Genomic DNA, 23,333 nt, shown 5'->3' on the forward strand with positions numbered 1-23,333 from the left:
GTTTAAGCCCCGTGATCATTTCAAACTGGTAGGTGGACAGATGGTGTTTCCACAGGGTCTTTCCCTTGCCTTTTCAAGGGCTAAAGGGATGCTGTAGGGAGGCTGCTTCTCAGCTGGGCTGCTGATGTGATTGGGAGGTGAGTGTAGGAACTGTAAGGCAGGCCATGTGTCCTGACAGTGTCCTTTTTCTGTCCCCCCAGCTGAATCTTCAGTCCTCTGCACCTTCCGAAACGCTACAGAAAATGGACATATCTGAGGTCAGCTCTTTATTCATTTCCCACTTTGTGGTGTGATGGATGTAACTCTTGATTTCAGATTGCTCTCAGCCTGTTTTATACAGTCTTTATCAATGTTAGTTATTTTCCTCTTATGATTAGTTTGCTAAGATTTTACTTGAGTCAGGAATGTACACTTAGTTATATTGAGTTATACTGAGTAGCTTTTTGTGTGTATCGTAGTAAAGGTATAGCTTATTTTCTTTAATCTGCAAATTTTAGAGGTAGCTGAAATGGATTTTCGAATATTAACTGACTCTTGAATTCCTGTATGGATGCTACTTGCTAATAATGGGTTTTAGTTTTTTGATTCTATGTACTAAATAGTGTGATATGTAAATAAGCATATTTTTTATTTCTTTTTGTCTCTATGCACTCTAATTTCTTTTTCAGTCAGGCTGGGATTTAATGTGGAAGAATTCATTTATTCACTGCTAAGTATGATGTTAGTCATATGCCTTAATAGCTTCTCATTATCAGATGTTTTGTTTTCTTCCTGTTCCTGTTGCTATAAAATTAGTATCATTTCTTCCTTAAAAATTCACACTAGAATTCACTACAGAAACCATGAAGTTTTCTTTGTCAGAATTTTTTTTAATAACAATTTTATTGAGGTACAATTCTTGTACCAAAAATTCATCCTTTTGGTCTGTACAGTTCATTGCTCTTTTTTAATATGTTCACAGAGATGTGGAATTATCACCACTATGTAATTTTAGAATAATTTCATCACCCTGAAAAGAAACACTGTACTCTTTAGTAGTCACTCTCCATTCCTGCTCCCAAGCTCCTAGGAGCTACTAATCTACTCTGGGTCTTTAGAGATTTGCTTATTTTGGAGGTTTCATATAAATGGAATCCCAAAATATGTACCCTTTGGTGAATGGCTTCTTCCATTTAGCATGACCTTTTTAAGGCCCATCAGTGTTGTAATATGCATCAGTAATCCAATTCAGTTTCGGGCCAAGCTGACGTTTAGTTGCATGGATATATCACATTTTGTTTATCAGTTTATCAGTTGATAGATATTTGTTGCTTCTGTTTTGACTGTTATGAATAATGCTGTTACGAGCAGTTGTGTAAACATTTTTGTGTGTACCCAGTTTTCCAATCTACTTTATATATACTTAGAATGGAATTACTGGGTGATAAGGTAACTGTTCAACAAATTTAGAAACTGCCAGAACAATTTTCCAAGGCAGCAGAACTATTTTACCACCCCGTCAGCAATGAATGAGGGTTGCAGTTTTCCCACAACTACGGTTAATAATTGTTTGTCTTTTTTTTAAAAGCCCTCCTGGTGAGTGTGAAGTGGGATTTTATTATGGTAATGATTTGCATCTCCCTAATGTTGAGCATCTTTTCGTGTTCTAATTTTTTATTGGCTGTTTGTATATATCCCTTGGAGAAATGTCTGTTCACATTCATTCTCCGTTTATCAATTGGGTTATTTGTCATTTCGTTGTTGACTTGTAAGATTTCTTATATGATTTGGGTACAAGCCCCTTGATCCGTTAGATTTTTGTAAATATTTTCTCCCATTTTGTGGGTTGCTTTCACTTTCTTCATGGAGTTCTTCGAAGCACAAAAGTTTTTTTATTTGGATAATATCTAGTTGATCTAGTTTTCTTTTGTTTGTTTTTGTCAAATCTAAGAAAACTTTGCCTAACCAGAAATCAAAAATATTTATTCCTCTTTTCTTCCTACATTTTTTTACCACTTTAGTGTTTCCATTTAGGTCTGTTATTCATTTCGAGTTAATTTTTATAGATGGTGTGAGGCAGAGGTACAACTTCATTCTTTTGCATGGGAATATTCAGGTGTTCTAAAACCATTTATTGAAAAGAGTATTATTTTTCTGATTGAATTGTGGCACCCTTGTTGAAATTCAGTTGTCTCTAAACGTGAGGGTTTGTTTCTGGCCTCTCAGTTGTATTCCACTGTACTTTAAAGGTTTTTTTATTCTTATGATGTCTGTTCTTACACCTTAGTAGCATAGTATGATATTGTGATTTATAAGAAAGAAATATTCGGTCTTCATCCCTGTTCCTGGCACAGAGTTCCTAAAACCCTTGCAAATTCCCAAGTAATAAGAGAGATTAAGTTGTCTTTTTGTTACTCATAACAAGCCACTTCAACCATGCTTGAATTCATGTCAATGAGGTGACTTTTGGAACCCCCCTGAGGATGTAGGCTTGTTGCCAGGGATACCAATCAAGTCACTAGAGGGTTGTGAGTTTAAGGCACACCCCTTGACCTCTAGAGAGGTGTGGGGGAGCCGGAGGTTCACTTAATTACTAATAGCAACTATTCCTACATAACGAAGCCTCCATAAAAATCTCTGAACTACGGAGAGCTTTGGACATATTTGGTGTTGGTGAACACGTGGAGGTGCTGGGAGGGTTATGCTCCTGGAGTGGGCATAGAAGCAGTGCCCTTTGCAGCGTTTTCATCTGGCCATTTCTGAGTTGTATATTTTGTAATAAACCTGGCAATCTAGTAAGTAAACTGTCTTCTTGAGTTCTGTGAGCCATTCTAGCAAATTAACTGAACCTGAGGATGAGGCTGTCCCATTTATAGCAAGTTGGTCAAAAGCACAGGTAGCAATCTGGACTTGTAATTGGCATCTGAAAGGTAAGGAGGGGCAGTCTTGTCGAACTGAACTTCTTAACTTGTAAGGTCTGTTGCAGAGTCCAGGTAGGTAGAGTCAGGACTGAATTGAATTGTAGGACACCCTGCTAGTGTTGCAGAATTGTTTGGTAATGGGAAAAACCTCTACACATTCAGTGACCAGCAGTGAAGTAGTATTGAGAATACAGAAGTATCCTGTGACTAGAGTGTTACAGTAATATAGGGGAGAAACAGGAGCGTTTTCTGTAAGCATGGAGTAATCAAAATTGAAAGGTGAGAGCCCTCTATCTTCTCTTTATCAAGAATATTTTAGCTATCCTGGATAACTTGCATTTCCATATGAATTTTAAGATTAGTTTGTCAATTTCTGTAAGAGAATAGAGCCGTGATTTTGATAGGGGTTGGGGTGAATCTGTAGCTCAATTTCTCGAGTATTGCCATCTTGACAATACTAACTTTTCTGATCCTTGAATATGAGGTATGTGTCTTTCCATTTATTTAGGTCTTTTATTTTTAATTTTTTAATATTTTACCGTCATAACTGTCACTTCATTGTTGTGTATTTCTATAAACATATGAAAATGTGAACTTTATATTTGTTTTTATTTAAACTTTTAATTTTATATTGGAGTACAGTTGATTAACGATGTTGTGTTAGTTTCAGGTGTACAGCAAAGTGATTCAGTTATACTTATACATGTATCTATTCTTTTTCAAAATCTTTTCCCATTTAGGTTGTTACATATTGAGCAGAGTTCTGTGCTGTAGAATACGTCCTTGTCGGTTACCCTTTTTTTTTGTTTGTTTGCGGTACGCGGGCCTCTCACTGTTGTGGCCTCTCCCGTTGCAGAGCCCAGGCTCCGGACGCGCAGGCTCAGCGGCCATGGCTCACGGGCCCAGCCGCTCCGCGGCATGTGGGATCTTCCCGGACCGGGGCACGAACCCGTGTCCCCTGCACCGCAGGCGGACTCTCAACCACTGAGCCACCAGGGAAGCCCAGGAGGCAGATTTTAAACGTCTACACTGAAGCCTATCTATCTCCTGTCTCAGCAAATGTAAACAGGAGACTAAGTTGTAAGTGTTGGAAGGCCACTTTTTCCTGCCCCGTGAAATGTAAACGGGAGGTCAGTTGTGAATGCCTGGCTTGGGGCCCATCTATCTCCTGCCTCAGACACACAGCCAATCAGGGGTCTCAGGGCACCCAGGACCCTGGGACAAGCATTTCCCCCGTATTTCTACTGTGAAGTACTGAATTGATTGCTTGGTTCACAGTCAACCCAGGGTGCAGGGGGCCAAGGGGAATGTAGTCTTTCTCCCTCTTACGGTTTTCCTGGTCTTTAGCGGCTTCCTCTGCGCATGTGCGACGTAGGTCCCGCCTCACCCCTTCTGCCCTCACAGGCCTCGAGGAGAGAAAAACCTGGAGCTTTGGTCGTGGCAGTTGGAGGTCTTCGCGTGGGCCTGTAGCTTTGCTGAGAGCCGCGTACTAGAGGCGGGGTTGGAAGTGGTACGTCTCGGGCCGCCTTCTGGTCCAGGCGGGACTGCAGTGCCCGGGTCTGGCCTGGACCTCGGCCCTGGGAAGGTGAGTGGGGCGATCCCGGTTCGGGCCTTGTGGTCTCGGGGGCAGGTGGAGCTGAGACCCGTTAGGAGCGGCAACGGTGCGTGTGGGGACGGAATGCCCGGCCCCGCCTGCATCTGGCGGGGGGGACGGGACGCCGGGGCGGACAGTGGGAGGGAAAGCGCGGTGGTCACGCTGGCCGGGAGCGGGCCAGAAAGCGTGGGCGGAGGGTGTGCTGGGCATCCCTGCTCTGGAGCGGGAGAGACCCGGTCAGTTACAGCCGTGTCACCGGTACTGTGGGCGGGAGAAGTAACCTGGGGACGAGTCAGGTCTGCAAAGGAGGCTATGAATAATGCCTGCTTCATGGCGTTGTTCTGGGAATTCGATGTGGTGTCATTTGGAAAAAGAGGCAAGTGCCAGGTACTGACCGCCGAAAAAGTGATAGTAGATGTTGTTGTTCAGAGGACACTTTGTTCTTTTCCTTGGGTGGTTTACATAAGCCTCCCAATTATCTCGTGATAGCGGTATGAGCATCTGCATTCAACACACGTTAAGCAAAAAGCAGACCTGAGTCTCAGGGTGGTGAGGTGGTCCTGAGTTTGAGAGCGCCTGTGACTTCTCCAGGCTCACCCGGAATGTGACAGAGCCAGGAGTCGAACAGTCGTTCATACGGTTCAGTCATCAGAAGAAGCTTACCGAGTCTCTTCTGAGAAACTGCAGCCCACTAGAAAGTAGTCATTTTTAAAAGTTTGCCATAAAGCACCGCATCCTTTTTATTGGGCATTCTGTGGATTCTCTAACTCAAGGGGTAAACAGTTTTGCTAGGAAAATAGATAAAGGATGCAACCTGTGTCTCTTTTTCTTACTGTTAATTTTAATGAAGTAGTGTCATCCTTTGCTGTACTTCAATCATCTGTTGTTCATTTTTTGTTTCTTTTCAATTAAATCAATTTACATCAATAGACAAAATTATTTTTACCAAATGAGAGTGGTAGGTTTAAGCCCCGTGATCATTTCAAACTGGTAGGTGGACAGATGGTGTTTCCACAGGGTCTTTCCCTTGCCTTTTCAAGGGCTAAAGGGATGCTGTAGGGAGGCTGCTTCTCAGCTGGGCTGCTGATGTGATTGGGAGGTGAGTGTAGGAACTGTAAGGCAGGCCATGTGTCCTGACAGTGTCCTTTTTCTGTCCCCCCAGCTGAATCTTCAGTCCTCTGCACCTTCCGAAACGCTACAGAAAATGGACATATCTGAGGTCAGCTCTTTATTCATTTCCCACTTTGTGGTGTGATGGATGTAACTCTTGATTTCAGATTGCTCTCAGCCTGTTTTATACAGTCTTTATCAATGTTAGTTATTTTCCTCTTATGATTAGTTTGCTAAGATTTTACTTGAGTCAGGAATGTACACTTAGTTATATTGAGTTATACTGAGTAGCTTTTTGTGTGTATCGTAGTAAAGGTATAGCTTATTTTCTTTAATCTGCAAATTTTAGAGGTAGCTGAAATGGATTTTCGAATATTAACTGACTCTTGAATTCCTGTATGGATGCTACTTGCTAATAATGGGTTTTAGTTTTTTGATTCTATGTACTAAATAGTGTGATATGTAAATAAGCATATTTTTTATTTCTTTTTGTCTCTATGCACTCTAATTTCTTTTTCAGTCAGGCTGGGATTTAATGTGGAAGAATTCATTTATTCACTGCTAAGTATGATGTTAGTCATATGCCTTAATAGCTTCTCATTATCAGATGTTTTGTTTTCTTCCTGTTCCTGTTGCTATAAAATTAGTATCATTTCTTCCTTAAAAATTCACACTAGAATTCACTACAGAAACCATGAAGTTTTCTTTGTCAGAATTTTTTTTAATAACAATTTTATTGAGGTACAATTCTTGTACCAAAAATTCATCCTTTTGGTCTGTACAGTTCATTGCTCTTTTTTAATATGTTCACAGAGATGTGGAATTATCACCACTATGTAATTTTAGAATAATTTCATCACCCTGAAAAGAAACACTGTACTCTTTAGTAGTCACTCTCCATTCCTGCTCCCAAGCTCCTAGGAGCTACTAATCTACTCTGGGTCTTTAGAGATTTGCTTATTTTGGAGGTTTCATATAAATGGAATCCCAAAATATGTACCCTTTGGTGAATGGCTTCTTCCATTTAGCATGACCTTTTTAAGGCCCATCAGTGTTGTAATATGCATCAGTAATCCAATTCAGTTTCGGGCCAAGCTGACGTTTAGTTGCATGGATATATCACATTTTGTTTATCAGTTTATCAGTTGATAGATATTTGTTGCTTCTGTTTTGACTGTTATGAATAATGCTGTTACGAGCAGTTGTGTAAACATTTTTGTGTGTACCCAGTTTTCCAATCTACTTTATATATACTTAGAATGGAATTACTGGGTGATAAGGTAACTGTTCAACAAATTTAGAAACTGCCAGAACAATTTTCCAAGGCAGCAGAACTATTTTACCACCCCGTCAGCAATGAATGAGGGTTGCAGTTTTCCCACAACTACGGTTAATAATTGTTTGTCTTTTTTTTAAAAGCCCTCCTGGTGAGTGTGAAGTGGGATTTTATTATGGTAATGATTTACATCTCCCTAATGTTGAGCATCTTTTCGTGTTCTAATTTTTTATTGGCTGTTTGTATATATTCCTTGGAGAAATGTCTGTTCACATTCATTCTCCGTTTATCAATTGGGTTATTTGTCATTTCGTTGTTGACTTGCAAGATTTCTTATATGATTTGGGTACAAGCCTCTAGTCCAAGATCTGCAACCTGTTGTGCCTAGTCCATACACTCTGCTTACAACTGTTCTGGGAGAATACAGTCAGTTCTCAGTTTTGGACTCGAAAGATGCTTTTTTCTGCATTCCTATTGCAGAGGAATCAGAGCACAGCTGTTTGTTTTGAATGGCAGGACCCAAAAACACAGGTAGTCCGGTAGTATTGTTGAACAGTCCTGCCTAAAGGGTTTAAGAATTCCCCTACCTTGTTTGGGGAAATGTCGGCAGGGACCTTAGAAACTTAATATTGGATGAAGGGCTCTCACGCCAATACGTGGACGATGCGCTCATAGCAGGCCGTACTTACGATAAGTGTCTCCAAAATACCATGAGGACCCTGAACTATTTGGCCCGTCCTGGATATAAGGTCTCCCAGAGAAAGGCCCAAGTGTGTAAGCAACAAGTCATGTATCTGGGTTTTCTCATTTCCCCAGGACAGTGGCACCTTTTCCTGATAGAAAAGAGGCAGTTGCAAGTGTGGGAACACCCAAGACTCGCAGACAAGTGAGGGAGTTTCTGGGAATGACAGCGTTCTGTCAGATTTGGATCCTGAACTGTGCGCTCATAGTAAAGCCCCTCTGTGAGGCTTTAAAGGGTCACGATTTTGAGCCCCTTACTTGGACTACAGAGTGCCAAACAGTCTTTGAAACAATAAAAACAAAGTTAATCTCAGCCCCGGCTTTGGGACTACCAGGCTTAAAGAATCCTTTCATATTGCATGTCTATGGGAGACAAGGCGTAAGTCTCAGGTGTTAATTCAAACTCTGGGAAATATCCCTTGACCCGTTGCCTACTTCTCAGAACAACTAGAACAGACTGTTAAGGGATGGCCCCCTTGCCTTCAGGCTGTAGAAGCTACTTGTGACATACTTCAGGAAGCTGAGAAGTTCACCGTGGGGCAACCCACCACTGTGTATGTCCCTCACCATGTTCTTTCTTTACTGGAACAAGAAGGGGGTCATTGGCTTACTTCTGGGAGAATGGGAAAGTAGCAAGCCATTCTATGAGACAATCCCAACGTAAGACTTCAGGTCACTTCAGCCCTAAATCTAGCCACATTGCTCCCAGGTGATGCTGCACAATCCCCAGAGCATGACTGCCTACATGTCATCAAGTTAGTGTACTCTGGCAGACCAGACTTAACGGACCAACCCTTGGCAGAGCCATATATAGAGCTGCTCACTGATGGAAGCAGCTTCATGGACCAAGGTGTAGGTGGCACACTGGGTATGCGTTGGTAACTCTTGAAAAGATTGTTGTAGCAAAAGCCTTTAGTCTTTCCATTTAGGTCTGTTACTCATTTCGAGTTAATTTTTATAGATGGTGTGAGGCAGAGGTACAACTTCATTCTTTTGCATGGGAATATTCAGGTGTTCTAAAACCATTTATTGAAAAGAGTATTAGTTTTCTGATTGAATTGTGGCACCCTTGTTGAAATTCAGTTGTCTCTAAACGTGAGGGTTTGTTTCTGGCCTCTCAGTTGTATTCCATTGTACTTTCAAGGTTTTTTTATTCTTATGATGTCTGTTCTTACACCTTAGTAGCATAGTACGATATTGTGATTTATAAGAAAGAAATATTCGGTCTTCATCCCTGTTCCTGGCACAGAGTTCCTAAAACCCTTGCAAATTCCCAAGTAATAAGAGAGATTAAGTTGTCTTTTTGTTACTCATAACAAGCCACTTCAACCATGCTTGAATTCATGTCAATGAGGTGACTTTTGGAACCCCCCTGAGGATGTAGGCTTGTTGCCAGGGATACCAATCAAGTCACTAGAGGGTTGTGAGTTTAAGGCACACCCCTTGACCTCTAGAGAGGTGTGGGGGAGCCGGAGGTTCACTTAATTACTAATAGCAACTATTCCTACATAATGAAGCCTCCATAAAAATCTCTGAACTATGGAGAGCTTTGGACATATTTGGTGTTGGTGAACACGTGGAGGTGCTGGGAGGGTTATGCTCCTGGAGTGGGCATAGAAGCAGTGCCCTTTGCAGCGTTTTCATCTGGCCATTTCTGAGTTGTATATTTTGTAATAAACCTGGCAATCTAGTAAGTAAACTGTCTTCTTGAGTTCTGTGAGCCATTCTAGCAAATTAACTGAACCTGAGGATGAGGCTGTCCCATTTATAGCAAGTTGGTCAAAAGCACAGGTAGCAATCTGGACTTGTAATTGGCATCTGAAAGGTAAGGAGGGGCAGTCTTGTCGAACTGAACTTCTTAACTTGTAAGGTCTGTTGCAGAGTCCAGGTAGGTAGAGTCAGGACTGAATTGAATTGTAGGACACCCTGCTAGTGTTGCAGAATTGTTTGGTAATGGGAAAAACCTCTACACATTCAGTGACCAGCAGTGAAGTAGTATTGAGAATACAGAAGTATCCTGTGACTAGAGTGTTACAGTAATATAGGGGAGAAACAGGAGCGTTTTCTGTAAGCATGGAGTAATCAAAATTGAAAGGTGAGAGCCCTCTATCTTCTCTTTATCAAGAATATTTTAGCTATCCTGGATAACTTGCATTTCCATATGAATTTTAAGATTAGTTTGTCAATTTCTGTAAGAGAATAGAGCCGTGATTTTGATAGGGGTTGGGGTGAATCTGTAGCTCAATTTCTCGAGTATTGCCATCTTGACAATACTAACTTTTCTGATCCTTGAATATGAGGTATGTGTCTTTCCATTTATTTAGGTCTTTTATTTTTAATTTTTTAATATTTTACCGTCATAACTGTCACTTCATTGTTGTGTATTTCTATAAACATATGAAAATGTGAACTTTATATTTGTTTTTATTTAAACTTTTAATTTTATATTGGAGTACAGTTGATTAACGATGTTGTGTTAGTTTCAGGTGTACAGCAAAGTGATTCAGTTATACTTATACATGTATCTATTCTTTTTCAAAATCTTTTCCCATTTAGGTTGTTACATATTGAGCAGAGTTCTGTGCTGTAGAATACGTCCTTGTCGGTTATCCTTTTTTTTTGTTTGTTTGCGGTACGTGGGCCTCTCACTGTTGTGGCCTCTCCCGTTGCAGAGCCCAGGCTCCGGACGCGCAGGCTCAGCGGCCATGGCTCACGGGCCCAGCCGCTCCGCGGCATGTGGGATCTTCCCGGACCGGGGCACGAACCCGTGTCCCCTGCACCGGCAGGCGGACTCTCAACCACTGAGCCACCAGGGAAGCCCAGGAGGCAGATTTTAAACGTCTACACTGAAGCCTATCTATCTCCTGTCTCAGCAAATGTAAACAGGAGACTAAGTTGTAAGTGTTGGAAGGCCACTTTTTCCTGCCCCGTGAAATGTAAACGGGAGGTCAGTTGTGAATGCCTGGCTTGGGGCCCATCTATCTCCTGCCTCAGACACACAGCCAATCAGGGGTCTCAGGGCACCCAGGACCCTGGGACAAGCATTTCCCCCGTATTTCTACTGTGAAGTACTGAATTGATTGCTTGGTTCACTGTCAACCCAGGGTGCAGGGGGCCAAGGGGAATGTAGTCTTTCTCCCTCTTACGGTTTTCCTGGTCTTTAGCGGCTTCCTCTGCGCATGTGCGACGTAGGTCCCGCCTCACCCCTTCTGCCCTCACAGGCCTCGAGGAGAGAAAAACCTGGAGCTTTGGTCGTGGCAGTTGGAGGTCTTCGCGTGGGCCTGTAGCTTTGCTGAGAGCCGCGTACTAGAGGCGGGGTCGGAAGTGGTACGTCTGGGGCCGCCTTCTGGTCCAGGCGGGACTGCAGTGCCCGGGTCTGGCCTGGACCTCGGCCCTGGGAAGGTGAGTGGGGCGATCCCGGTTCGGGCCTTGTGGTCTCGGGGGCAGGTGGAGCTGAGACCCGTTAGGAGCGGCAACGGTGCGTGTGGGGACGGAATGCCCGGCCCCGCCTGCATCTGGCGGGGGGGACGGGACGCCGGGGCGGACAGTGGGAGGGAAAGCGCGGTGGTCACGCTGGCCGGGAGCGGGCCAGAAAGCGTGGGCGGAGGGTGTGCTGGGCATCCCTGCTCTGGAGCGGGAGAGACCCGGTCAGTTACAGCCGTGTCACCGGTACTGTGGGCGGGAGAAGTAACCTGGGGACGAGTCAGGTCTGCAAAGGAGGCTATGAATAATGCCTGCTTCATGGCGTTGTTCTGGGAATTCGATGTGGTGTCATTTGGAAAAAGAGGCAAGTGCCAGGTACTGACCGCCGAAAAAGTGATAGTAGATGTTGTTGTTCAGAGGACACTTTGTTCTTTTCCTTGGGTGGTTTACATAAGCCTCCCAATTATCTCGTGATAGCGGTATGAGCATCTGCATTCAACACACGTTAAGCAAAAAGCAGACCTGAGTCTCAGGGTGGTGAGGTGGTCCTGAGTTTGAGAGCGCCTGTGACTTCTCCAGGCTCACCCGGAATGTGACAGAGCCAGGAGTCGAACAGTCGTTCATACGGTTCAGTCATCAGAAGAAGCTTACCGAGTCTCTTCTGAGAAACTGCAGCCCACTAGAAAGTAGTCATTTTTAAAAGTTTGCCATAAAGCACCGCATCCTTTTTATTGGGCATTCTGTGGATTCTCTAACTCAAGGGGTAAACAGTTTTGCTAGGAAAATAGATAAAGGATGCAACCTGTGTCTCTTTTTCTTACTGTTAATTTTAATGAAGTAGTGTCATCCTTTGCTGTACTTCAATCATCTGTTGTTCATTTTTTGTTTCTTTTCAATTAAATCAATTTACATCAATAGACAAAATTATTTTTACCAAATGAGAGTGGTAGGTTTAAGCCCCGTGATCATTTCAAACTGGTAGGTGGACAGATGGTGTTTCCACAGGGTCTTTCCCTTGCCTTTTCAAGGGCTAAAGGGATGCTGTAGGGAGGCTGCTTCTCAGCTGGGCTGCTGATGTGATTGGGAGGTGAGTGTAGGAACTGTAAGGCAGGCCATGTGTCCTGACAGTGTCCTTTTTCTGTCCCCCCAGCTGAATCTTCAGTCCTCTGCACCTTCCGAAACGCTACAGAAAATGGACATATCTGAGGTCAGCTCTTTATTCATTTCCCACTTTGTGGTGTGATGGATGTAACTCTTGATTTCAGATTGCTCTCAGCCTGTTTTATACAGTCTTTATCAATGTTAGTTATTTTCCTCTTATGATTAGTTTGCTAAGATTTTACTTGAGTCAGGAATGTACACTTAGTTATATTGAGTTATACTGAGTAGCTTTTTGTGTGTATCGTAGTAAAGGTATAGCTTATTTTCTTTAATCTGCAAATTTTAGAGGTAGCTGAAATGGATTTTCGAATATTAACTGACTCTTGAATTCCTGTATGGATGCTACTTGCTAATAATGGGTTTTAGTTTTTTGATTCTATGTACTAAATAGTGTGATATGTAAATAAGCATATTTTTTATTTCTTTTTGTCTCTATGCACTCTAATTTCTTTTTCAGTCAGGCTGGGATTTAATGTGGAAGAATTCATTTATTCACTGCTAAGTATGATGTTAGTCATATGCCTTAATAGCTTCTCATTATCAGATGTTTTGTTTTCTTCCTGTTCCTGTTGCTATAAAATTAGTATCATTTCTTCCTTAAAAATTCACACTAGAATTCACTACAGAAACCATGAAGTTTTCTTTGTCAGAATTTTTTTTAATAACAATTTTATTGAGGTACAATTCTTGTACCAAAAATTCATCCTTTTGGTCTGTACAGTTCATTGCTCTTTTTTAATATGTTCACAGAGATGTGGAATTATCACCACTATGTAATTTTAGAATAATTTCATCACCCTGAAAAGAAACACTGTACTCTTTAGTAGTCACTCTCCATTCCTGCTCCCAAGCTCCTAGGAGCTACTAATCTACTCTGGGTCTTTAGAGATTTGCTTATTTTGGAGGTTTCATATAAATGGAATCCCAAAATATGTACCCTTTGGTGAATGGCTTCTTCCATTTAGCATGACCTTTTTAAGGCCCATCAGTGTTGTAATATGCATCAGTAATCCAATTCAGTTTCGGGCCAAGCTGACGTTTAGTTGCATGGATATATCACATTTTGTTTATCAGTTTATCAGTTGATAGATATTTGTTGCTTCTGTTTTGACTGTTATGAATAATGCTGTTACGAGCAGTTGTGTAAACATTTTTGTGTGTACCCAGTTTTCCAATCTACTTTATATATACTTAGAATGGAATTACTGGGTGATAAGGTAACTGTTCAACAAATTTAGAAACTGCCAGAACAATTTTCCAAGGCAGCAGAACTATTTTACCACCCCGTCAGCAATGAATGAGGGTTGCAGTTTTCCCACAACTACGGTTAATAATTGTTTGTCTTTTTTTAAAAAGCCCTCCTGGTGAGTGTGAAGTGGGATTTTATTATGGTAATGATTTACATCTCCCTAATGTTGAGCATCTTTTCGTGTTCTAATTTTTTATTGGCTGTTTGTATATATTCCTTGGAGAAATGTCTGTTCACATTCATTCTCCGTTTATCAATTGGGTTATTTGTCATTTCGTTGTTGACTTGCAAGATTTCTTATATGATTTGGGTACAAGCCTCTAGTCCAAGATCTGCAACCTGTTGTGCCTAGTCCATACACTCTGCTTACAACTGTTCTGGGAGAATACAGTCAGTTCTCAGTTTTGGACTCGAAAGATGCTTTTTTCTGCATTCCTATTGCAGAGGAATCAGAGCACAGCTGTTTGTTTTGAATGGCAGGACCCAAAAACACAGGTAGTCCGGTAGTATTGTTGAACAGTCCTGCCTAAAGGGTTTAAGAATTCCCCTACCTTGTTTGGGGAAATGTCGGCAGGGACCTTAGAAACTTAATATTGGATGAAGGGCTCTCACGCCAATACGTGGACGATGCGCTCATAGCAGGCCGTACTTACGATAAGTGTCTCCAAAATACCATGAGGACCCTGAACTATTTGGCCCGTCCTGGATATAAGGTCTCCCAGAGAAAGGCCCAAGTGTGTAAGCAACAAGTCATGTATCTGGGTTTTCTCATTTCCCCAGGACAGTGGCACCTTTTCCTGATAGAAAAGAGGCAGTTGCAAGTGTGGGAACACCCAAGACTCGCAGACAAGTGAGGGAGTTTCTGGGAATGACAGCGTTCTGTCAGATTTGGATCCTGAACTGTGCGCTCATAGTAAAGCCCCTCTGTGAGGCTTTAAAGGGTCACGATTTTGAGCCCCTTACTTGGACTACAGAGTGCCAAACAGTCTTTGAAACAATAAAAACAAAGTTAATCTCAGCCCCGGCTTTGGGACTACCAGGCTTAAAGAATCCTTTCATATTGCATGTCCATGGGAGACAAGGCGTAAGTCTCAGGTGTTAATTCAAACTCTGGGAAATATCCCTTGACCCGTTGCCTACTTCTCAGAACAACTAGAACAGACTGTTAAGGGATGGCCCCCTTGCCTTCAGGCTGTAGAAGCTACTTGTGACATACTTCAGGAAGCTGAGAAGTTCACCGTGGGGCAACCCACCACTGTGTATGTCCCTCACCATGTTCTTTCTTTACTGGAACAAGAAGGGGGTCATTGGCTTACTTCTGGGAGAATGGGAAAGTAGCAAGCCATTCTATGAGACAATCCCAACGTAAGACTTCAGGTCACTTCAGCCCTAAATCTAGCCACATTGCTCCCAGGTGATGCTGCACAATCCCCAGAGCATGACTGCCTACATGTCATCAAGTTAGTGTACTCTGGCAGACCAGACTTAACGGACCAACCCTTGGCAGAGCCATATATAGAGCTGCTCACTGATGGAAGCAGCTTCATGGACCAAGGTGTAGGTGGCACACTGGGTATGCGTTGGTAACTCTTGAAAAGATTGTTGTAGCAAAAGCCTTTAGTCTTTCCATTTAGGTCTGTTACTCATTTCGAGTTAATTTTTATAGATGGTGTGAGGCAGAGGTACAACTTCATTCTTTTGCATGGGAATATTCAGGTGTTCTAAAACCATTTATTGAAAAGAGTATTAGTTTTCTGATTGAATTGTGGCACCCTTGTTGAAATTCAGTTGTCTCTAAACATGAGGGTTTGTTTCTGGCCTCTCAGTTGTATTCCATTGTACTTTCAAGGTTTTTTTATTCTTATGATGTCTGTTCTTACACCTTAGTAGCATAGTACGATATTGTGATTTATAAGAAAGAAATATTCGGTCTTCATCCCTGTTCCTGGCACAGAGTTCCTAAAAGCCCTGCAAATTCCCAAGTAATAAGAGAGATTAAGTTGTCTTTTGTTACTCATAACAAGCCACTTCAACCATGCTTGAATTCATGTTAATGAGGTGACTTTTGGAACCCCCCCTGAGGAAGTAGGCTTGTTGCCAGGGATACCACTCAAGTCACTAGAGGGCTGTGACGTTAAGGCACACCCCTTGACCTCTAGGGAGGTGTGGGGGAGCCGGAGGTTCACTTAATTACTAATAGCAACTATTCCTACGTAATGAAGCCTCCATAAAAATCTCTGAATAGCACTGCCCCCAAACTCCCCTCCTTATTCTGACATGTGAACTTGTCTGTGACACTTTCTGGAGCCTGAGGGGAATTTCAGCCTCTGCAAACCCCTCCCCTACAGTCCCACAAGTTCAAGGTAGAGAGAGAGCAGGAGAGGACTGAGCCGGTTCCTGAGAAGGGGGAGGTCTTTAGGTTTAGTTCACCTTGACACGTCCTGAACGCTGTTGCTTGTTTCTGTAATGCTGCTATTATGGAAACTTAAGTGCAGTGAGGGAATTGAGGTGAGGATGAGTATTGCACGCTGGGGTCAACCTCCCTCCATGGCCCCATCCCATCTGGAAGCCAGAGCAGGCACCTGGGAAGAGTGGACCCTGATCCCTTCCCTTCCCCCCAGCAGGGCACAGACCGAGACCACCACCTCTCAAGAGAAAAAACATGTATTTTGGGAAAGAATGAAAATTGTGGTAGGAAGAGAAGCCATTAGCACATAGATGATCGGTTAACGTGAGAAGAAGCAGGTTTTCTTTCCATGAACTGAACTTTTTTTGGCACTACTTTCCTCCCAGGAAAGGCATGAGAAGCACACTCTGGCTGACCAGAGGGAACACATTTTTGAGGACATGTTGGGTGATGGCGCAGGTGGCCTGAGCCACCGGCCACCCTTGGTCCATGCTGGCAGCGTCTGACTGGGGACTCCAGTTCCCTGGGTGGGAAGGCTAACTTGTCGCCCCTGCCTGTGGTATGCCTGCTCTTGTTAAGGTAGCTGTGGTCCTTGGGGCTGGCTTGGTGCCTGTAGGCTGTATCTTTCAACACCCGTCTCTGTTCTGAAGAGGAGAGAACCCTGTGGTAGTGGGAATGCCCCTCTGCTGGGGCCTGGAGCTGTTCTGGGTGCTGATTTAACTTTGAGGCACAGAGTCCTTGGTGAAGCCCCAGTTTCTCTCTTAGGACCTGTCCAACAGCTCTTGCAATCGCACAAGGGTCGATAGCCCTGCTCTCTACAACAGGTTTGCCTTCGATTGGTTTCTGCTGGTGAGCAGTGGCTGATGCAGGCTTGCCCTTTTGAAGGGATTCTTCTATTCCTTTGCCTCTTTTATCGTGGCTAACGTACTGCCTCATCCTTTTTTGGCTTTCTGGTGAAAGCTGTCTCTTCCCTGGTGAGAGCTGGGGGTGTTTGCTCCCAAGGGACTCTCCTCTTTCCCTGACCTGAGAAGCGTGGCTCATCCCACTTGCTTGCGAAGCCTTTAGTCCTGAAGACCTTTCTTTATACTCTCCTGGTTTGGGCTTCCAATTGTCCTCCCTCCCCTCAGTCGAGGCAAACTGGCCCTTACACGGGTCCCTAACTTTTGGCTTCCTGGGTTCCTGTTGTTGCTGGTTGCTTCTCGTTTCTTCATGGTCTCCTGGTTGGAGGCTCCTAACGCACCTCCACTCCTCAGCTGGGGCAGGCATGTTGCTCTGGGTTTTTGTTTCTTCATGCTGTCCTGGTTGGGGCTTCGTGAAACCCCTCCACTCCTCAGCTGATGCGAGCATCTCCCTCTGGCTCTTCATTTCTTCATGCTCTTTTGGTTGGGGCCTCTTAAGGTCCCTCCACTCCTCAGTTGGGGCAGACATCTCACTCTGGCTTTTAAATGGGTCCTGAAGTTGTGGTGTTTTGAATTTCTGCTGGCCCCGGCTGCTCTGTTCACTCACGTTGAGGTCATATGGCACCACCTGGAAAGCTGGTGCGTCCTCACTAGCATGTTCCCTCTGGGAACTAGAAAGAGACCTGTGAGAAGCCAAGATGTCTGAAGAAAGGAGCACATCAGTGTGATGGTCTCGAAGGAGCACATTGGTGGCAAAGTCCTGGAGGCGCACGCCAATGGGATAGTCTTGAAGGAGGATGTCACTGTGAGAGTCTGGAAGGAGCTCACCAGTGGCACGGCCTTGAGCCACCTGTGTTTTAAGGCATGGCTCCTTTGGATGTTGGGCAACTGACTTTGTTGGTGGCGACAGGGTTTTCCTAGTGGCTGGAAACCCCAAGACAGTCCCATTCTCCCAGCTTCTGCCCATGAGGTTGACTGTGGGCATCTGATAAGGCAGTCTGCCCTCCTGTCCAGTCAGAGGGGCCTCTGAGGGCCCATACCTGTCACCAGGTGAAGTCTTTCCCAGGGCCCTCTGGATTTCTGTATGCTCAGGTGAGGGAACAGGGAGGGGACTCACCAGGGTGGGAACTGTTGCTTTTGTTATCGCTGTCATTCCCTGATGGGGCTGAGGTTTTCCAGAGAGCTTATTAGCAAAGTTGGCTTTTGAGTGTGCTCTAGATTGACAGGTGGCAGAGGGGGAAAAGGTGGACCTTGGAGAGGACAAGGGTTGAGCCCCACCTGGCTTGAGATTTATGGGCTCAAAGGCCTGGTTGGGTAAGCCCCACCTGTGCCTTACCCGCCAGCTTATAACATGTGCTTCCAGCATCTGCCGAATGCTTGGACTGAGGAAGGAAAGCTCACGGGAGGAGTTTGCACAGGGTTTCCAATACTTCGAGGATGCTAGATTTCTGATTTCCTCGTGAGGGTGGGGCTTATAAGAAGCATAGTTGGCAGCAAGCCAGGATTGACGCACAATCACAGGCGTCATACCTTGATTAATCTGCCTCGACTTTGTGCTCAGATGGGCTTTCAAGAATTTTTCTAGATGTTTCTGCTCTGGGCTACTGGGTAAACAGTTTCCAGAGTTACTCTTCAAGGGCCTCATCAAGTATCTTTCTGACTCCTTTTCAGAGTTTCTTTGCAGAAACTTGACTGGGAGGCTGGTCCTGGAGGAAGCTTTTGAGATCCTCCTGAGACATGGCCTTAGACCCTTGCCGAAATCCTGCCCTGGTTGGAATTGCATTTGACCCTTCCTGTGGGATCTCCTAGGGCACCTGGACCTTGTCCTCTGTCGGTCCAGTCTCCTTTTGCCTGTAAAAGCAGAGGGCTGCCAGGGTCCCTGCTTGCCCTGTGCCTGATGAGTCCCTAAAAATTGGCACTGAGAGGAGCTCAATTCCAGAGACGGAGACAGGTGGATACTGCGGGCCAGGCCCCTCTTGGTTTGCTCTTTGATGAGCCTCTTTTGAAGATGTTGCTTCTGGAGATCAGGGCCAATTAAGTCCTCATGATGAATGGAAACTGCTGACCTTCGGGCCTGAGAGCGTCCCCTGTCTGGAGGAAGGGTGAGAATGAGTTGGTTAAAGCCTTTCTGAGATCTTTTGACCACAGAGGGTGAAGGCTCCCCACTTTTCAGTTGCTTCTGCAACAAGGGGCATTTCAGACATTGAGTTTCAGTGGGGATAAAATATAGTGTCTTGTTCTGAAAGGTAGGACAGTCTAGTCCACAGGTACTCATCTGGGGTGGAGAATAAGGTGGTCTGGATAGGAGAGAAGATGGGAGGTAGAGCTGGGCCTGGATCTGAGCCAGAGGTGGGGGCTGGCAGGGAGGCAAGTTTTGAGTGAAAGGCTGGGGTGGGACCCCCGGGCAGGGCAAGACTGGGGCCTGGGAAGCACCTAAAGGTATTCCAGGTTGAATTGAAACTGAAAAGCCATGAGAAACTCCACTGAATAAAACAAAGGGTGCCTGCTGTTGAGCAGAGCTCCGAACAGCCAGCAGGGCCTCGCTGTGCAGAGAGGGGAGACCCCAGTAGAGCTGGCTGTATTTCTGTTCCAAGTGGTCCCTCAAGACCTCGGAGTGTAAGAGCTGCTGAGGACCAGGTAGCCGCTCTAGCTGCTCTGTTTTGTCTTTCATGTTCCAGAAAGATTGAGGGGTTGTGTTGTCCTGCTCAGCACCCAGTGATTTCCACATATTCCCTGACGTGTTCAGGTGGTAGTCTGAGCTCATTTGTTCTGAGAATGACCCATCCTTTTCTTTCTCCTTACAAGTGTTTAGTTTTACTTTCTTGGTGACTAGAAGCTCCAGCAGCTTCTGGACTTCAGGGTTGACAAATAAGGGGCTACCAGTCTCTACCTGCTTGTCTGTGGGCCCTCCCGAGAACGGGGCCCCTGGTGGCTGGTGGGACAGGTGTTCTTGCCAGGACTTACTCTGTGATGAGGTGGGGAAGAACAAGGCCTTGGTAATCTTCCACCAGAAGGACAGGAACAAAATGTGATAGCATGCGAGGCCAAGACTCAAGATGGCTGCAGTGGTAGATGGCAAAAAAGAATTACCTGGAGGTGAGCTCTTTGCAACAGTGCCAAGGGTGACTCTCTTCAAGTTGGATTGGTCTTGAGGTTCTGTTGACAGGCTGGACGCCACAGGTAAAGAGCCCTGGGTCAGAGGAACCAGGGCAGCTGATGGGCACACGGCAGGAGCATCGTCTTCTGCAGGTTCCCTGCAGGGCTGGTGGGCTGCAGCAGGCGCTGCTTTGCCCACCTCACCGAGGGGGTCTTGACAGGAGAGCTGATGGAAGCCGCCCTTGTGAGGGAGCTTGTCCAGGTGGCTGCAGGAGACATGAGGCACAAGCTGCAGCCAGGAGCCCCCAGGGCCAGGAGGGCTGGGCAGGGCAGGCAGGGGTGGGCCCCTGTGGCCCCACGGCCCTCCACGGCCCCCGTGCTGACTTCACAGTGCTTCTGCTGTCCCTCACCCCGGGGCTTTAGACGTACGCTGTCCTCAGGGCTCCCCCTCGCATTTCAGCCCCAGGCTCCCTGCAGCCCAGGTGTCACACCATAGGCTTTGGGTGGAAGAAGAACCCAGGAGAGAAGGGAAAGATTCTTTACCTTTGCAGAAGTGAAATCAGGTCCCGAGCCTTTTCCAGCTCTTTCAGGGAATTTCTGCAAGCTGGAAATCAGCAGAGTGGGTCACGGTGGTGAAGGCAAGGGCCTAGGGGGTCTCACAGGAGGCTGAGTGCAGTGTCCCTTTAAGGGGACACCATTGGGAGATTGCAGCCCAGGCACCAGCGTCCAAAGCCACATGATCCCTGACAGCGATGGCGAAGCTCATGAAAGGGTTTATCATTTACAAAGTACTTCCATATCCATTACCCCTTGCCGTCCTCACATCCTCCATGTGGGGGAGAATGGGCAGGGGTCACCTTACAGAGGAATCTGAGCAAAGTTAAACAACTTGTCCACGGTTGGACCTGGAGGTCCCACCTCCCAACCCAGGCGCTATTGGTCCGCTGTAGCCCACACACCCCTGCTGGGCCACACCCTTTTCCAGGCCCCTCACCACTTCATTGTGCACATGGAATCTGGGAGGTATCTGGGTTGTTCTGCTCTCCTTCCCAGGAGCCTCCCTGAGGGTTCTGTTTCTTGAGGGACAGGCCCTGCCACTGGCCTCCTCGGAGCCTGTGGAGCTGGGCCCTCAGGGCTGAGAGAGATGGGGGCTAACCCTCGGGGCACACAGGGATGAATGGCACAACTTACCTTTCACAGCTCTCTTTTTCTCGTTAATCTTGCATCTCCCCTTCGGCTCCATTTGATGCTGAGAGACAGAACAAATGAGGACCTGGGACCCAATTCTCACTCGCCCCTCTCTAGACAAGCATCAGACACTCAGTGTCCATGACATAATATGACTTTCTACGTTTAACTAACAGAGCTCTGTGGTTTTTCTTTCCTTTCACTCATTTTTTTTTTAACATCTTTATTGGGGTATAATTGCTTTACAATGGTCTGTTAGTTTCTGTTTTATAACAAAGCGAATCAGTTATACATATACATGTGTTCCCATATGTCTTCCCTCTTGCGTCTCCCTCCCTCCCACCCTACCTATCCCCCCCTCCCCCCCAGGCTGTCACAAAGCACCAAGCCAATACCCCTGTGCCATGCGGCTGCTTCCCACTAGCTGTCTACCTTACGTTTGTTACTTTTCACTCATTTTTAAAGAGGATAAAAATATTTTCTGTTTTCCTTCTCTGAAGAACATAAAGAAGGATTTTCAATGTGAGATTCACCCTGGATTTCTTTCGTCACTGTTCCTCTGCTCAAAAAACACACACATTCTCTCTGAACTACGGATTCATTCTGAGCTCCAACAGGTGCTTCCCAAGGCCAGGGCCACTCCAGCGCCGGCTCTGAGGCTCTCAGGGCCTCAGCACTGCCAGCAGATCAGCCCTCATCCGAGACACCTGTTCACAGCTGGTGATCCAGTGCTCATGGGCCTGTCCTCTGGCTGAGATTGAACTCGGTATCCAGTCCTCGACCTCTGGTCACTGTGTGTGAGACTTGCCCTGGAGCCCTCTACCATACCTGGGCAACTGGTCTGAGAGCTTTGGTTAGAAATCCTAGTGTTCACTCTATCCCCTGCCCAGACTGGCTTGTCCTTACAGGGATGATGTTGTATACTTGAGAATAGATGTCCTATTCTTTCCCATTTCAGGAGTCTCTGTAGTTGACTGAGAAAAGTGGAAATAACGATAGAAAAGAAGAGAGGAACTTGTGCTTGTGGGTCTGGCCCAAGGGTTCCTTACCTTCCTGATGTTTTCTTGTTTCCTGGGAGGTGGTGAAGAGACATTATTCTCGAGGTAGCGGAGTAACAGGAAATAGAGCCCCAGTCCACACAGGAAGGCTAGGATGATGTCACTCACACAGAGAGTGCAACTGGAGTACTGCCAAGTATCAAAAGTGCTTTTCAGAGAAAAGAGTGCATTCTCCATTATCTGAATCACACGGCTGCCAGCAGGCAACTGAGCACAGGGCATGTACTTGGAGACTAAAGCCCTAGGCCTTTATCATAGAGCTGTGGTTTGGTCACAAAGGGCTCCTGAGGGTGTGGGAGGGAGTAATAGAGGAGGAGGCTGTACCACGGCCCCTCCCTAAACATCCGCCCCACAGCTCTATCCCTCCACCCTCATGGGTCTTCTAGACCTTAGTCAATTTTCTATTCGTTCCACCTGGAAATCACATTTTTCCGGGTTCCTCAGATCTCTTGGGGATCTCGGCTTGAACCCACCATTTTCATAGCCTTTGAAACTCTGAAATTCTCCCAGGATTTTGGCCGTTTCCCAGTGACTTATACTCTCAGAATCTCCTTTGTTCACAATTCCATCGTTTTTTCATCTCGCATATTTACATTTCAGTTCTCAACTTCAGATTTGTTTAATTAGAAAAACCATAGCCCTCCTTGCTGAGAGGACCCCCTACATATGACTGAACCTTTCACGTCCGTCTTTGCTACTCACCATCTCTCTCGGGAAGACGTTCACACTCTTATGAACATGATGCTTCCTGGAGATGAGAGAAGGACGGTCATTGACAGGACTAGAGAGGAAGCACACCAGCTTCATCTAGCAGATCCAGATGGAACTCCAGAAGTAAATCTGACGGTTCCTACTGCTGAGCCTGACTGGGCTCCTAATAATGGAGATATGCCACACCTAGAGCATTATACGACGTGTGTCTCATCTTTGAAAGGGGATACCCTAGGCAAAAGAGCTTAAACAAAATTCAGGAGATACACCAAAATCCCCATGAGGATTCATCAGAGTCTCTAGAAAGACTTTATCAAGCTTAGAGGCTCCACGCGGATACAGACCCCGAGGCCCCCGAAAATACGGTAAATATGACCTTCATTGGGCAAAGCGCCCCAGATATAAGAAGAAAATTACCAAAGTTAGATGGTGCATTTGGAATGAACCCTTCTCAGTTAGTAGATGTTGCTTTTAAAGTGTTCAACAACGGGGAACAACGACAGAAGTAAGAGGATGCAAG

At 45.4% G+C, this 23,333-nt stretch overlaps 1 protein-coding gene across 1 annotated transcript; it reads right to left on the minus strand.

Moving 5' to 3' along the window:
- Nucleotides 1–15,266: 15,266 nt before the first annotated feature.
- LOC149748863 (spermatogenesis-associated protein 31E1-like) lies at nucleotides 15,267–22,909 on the minus strand. Its single transcript, XM_089912598.1, has 5 exons — nucleotides 22,805–22,909; nucleotides 22,094–22,231; nucleotides 21,048–21,105; nucleotides 20,400–20,460; nucleotides 15,267–20,242 (listed from the first exon to the last, which is right to left on the minus strand). Exons 1-5 carry the CDS (start codon nucleotides 22,907–22,909, stop codon nucleotides 16,162–16,164), a joined length of 4,443 nt encoding a protein of 1,480 aa, XP_089768724.1. The 3' UTR covers nucleotides 15,267–16,161.
- Nucleotides 22,910–23,333: the final 424 nt, after the last annotated feature.

Source organism: Delphinapterus leucas, chromosome 6 (assembly GCF_059928025.1).
Source record: "Delphinapterus leucas isolate spDelLeu-1000000601 "Yukka" chromosome 6, BTC_Dleu_Yukka2, whole genome shotgun sequence".
NCBI lineage: Eukaryota > Metazoa > Chordata > Mammalia > Artiodactyla > Monodontidae > Delphinapterus > Delphinapterus leucas.

Coding starts and splice junctions, on each gene's coding strand:
- LOC149748863 (XM_089912598.1), bottom strand. CDS start 22,909: ATGAAGCTGGTGTGCTTCCTCTCTAGTCCTGTCAATGACCGTCCTTCT. Junction 21,106..22,093: donor AACAAGAAAACATCAGGAAG/GTAAGGAACCCT, acceptor TCTGTCTCTCAG/CATCAAATGGAGCCGAAGGG. Junction 20,243..20,399: donor CTGATTTCACTTCTGCAAAG/GTAAAGAATCTT, acceptor AGAAGCACTGTG/AAGTCAGCACGGGGGCCGTG.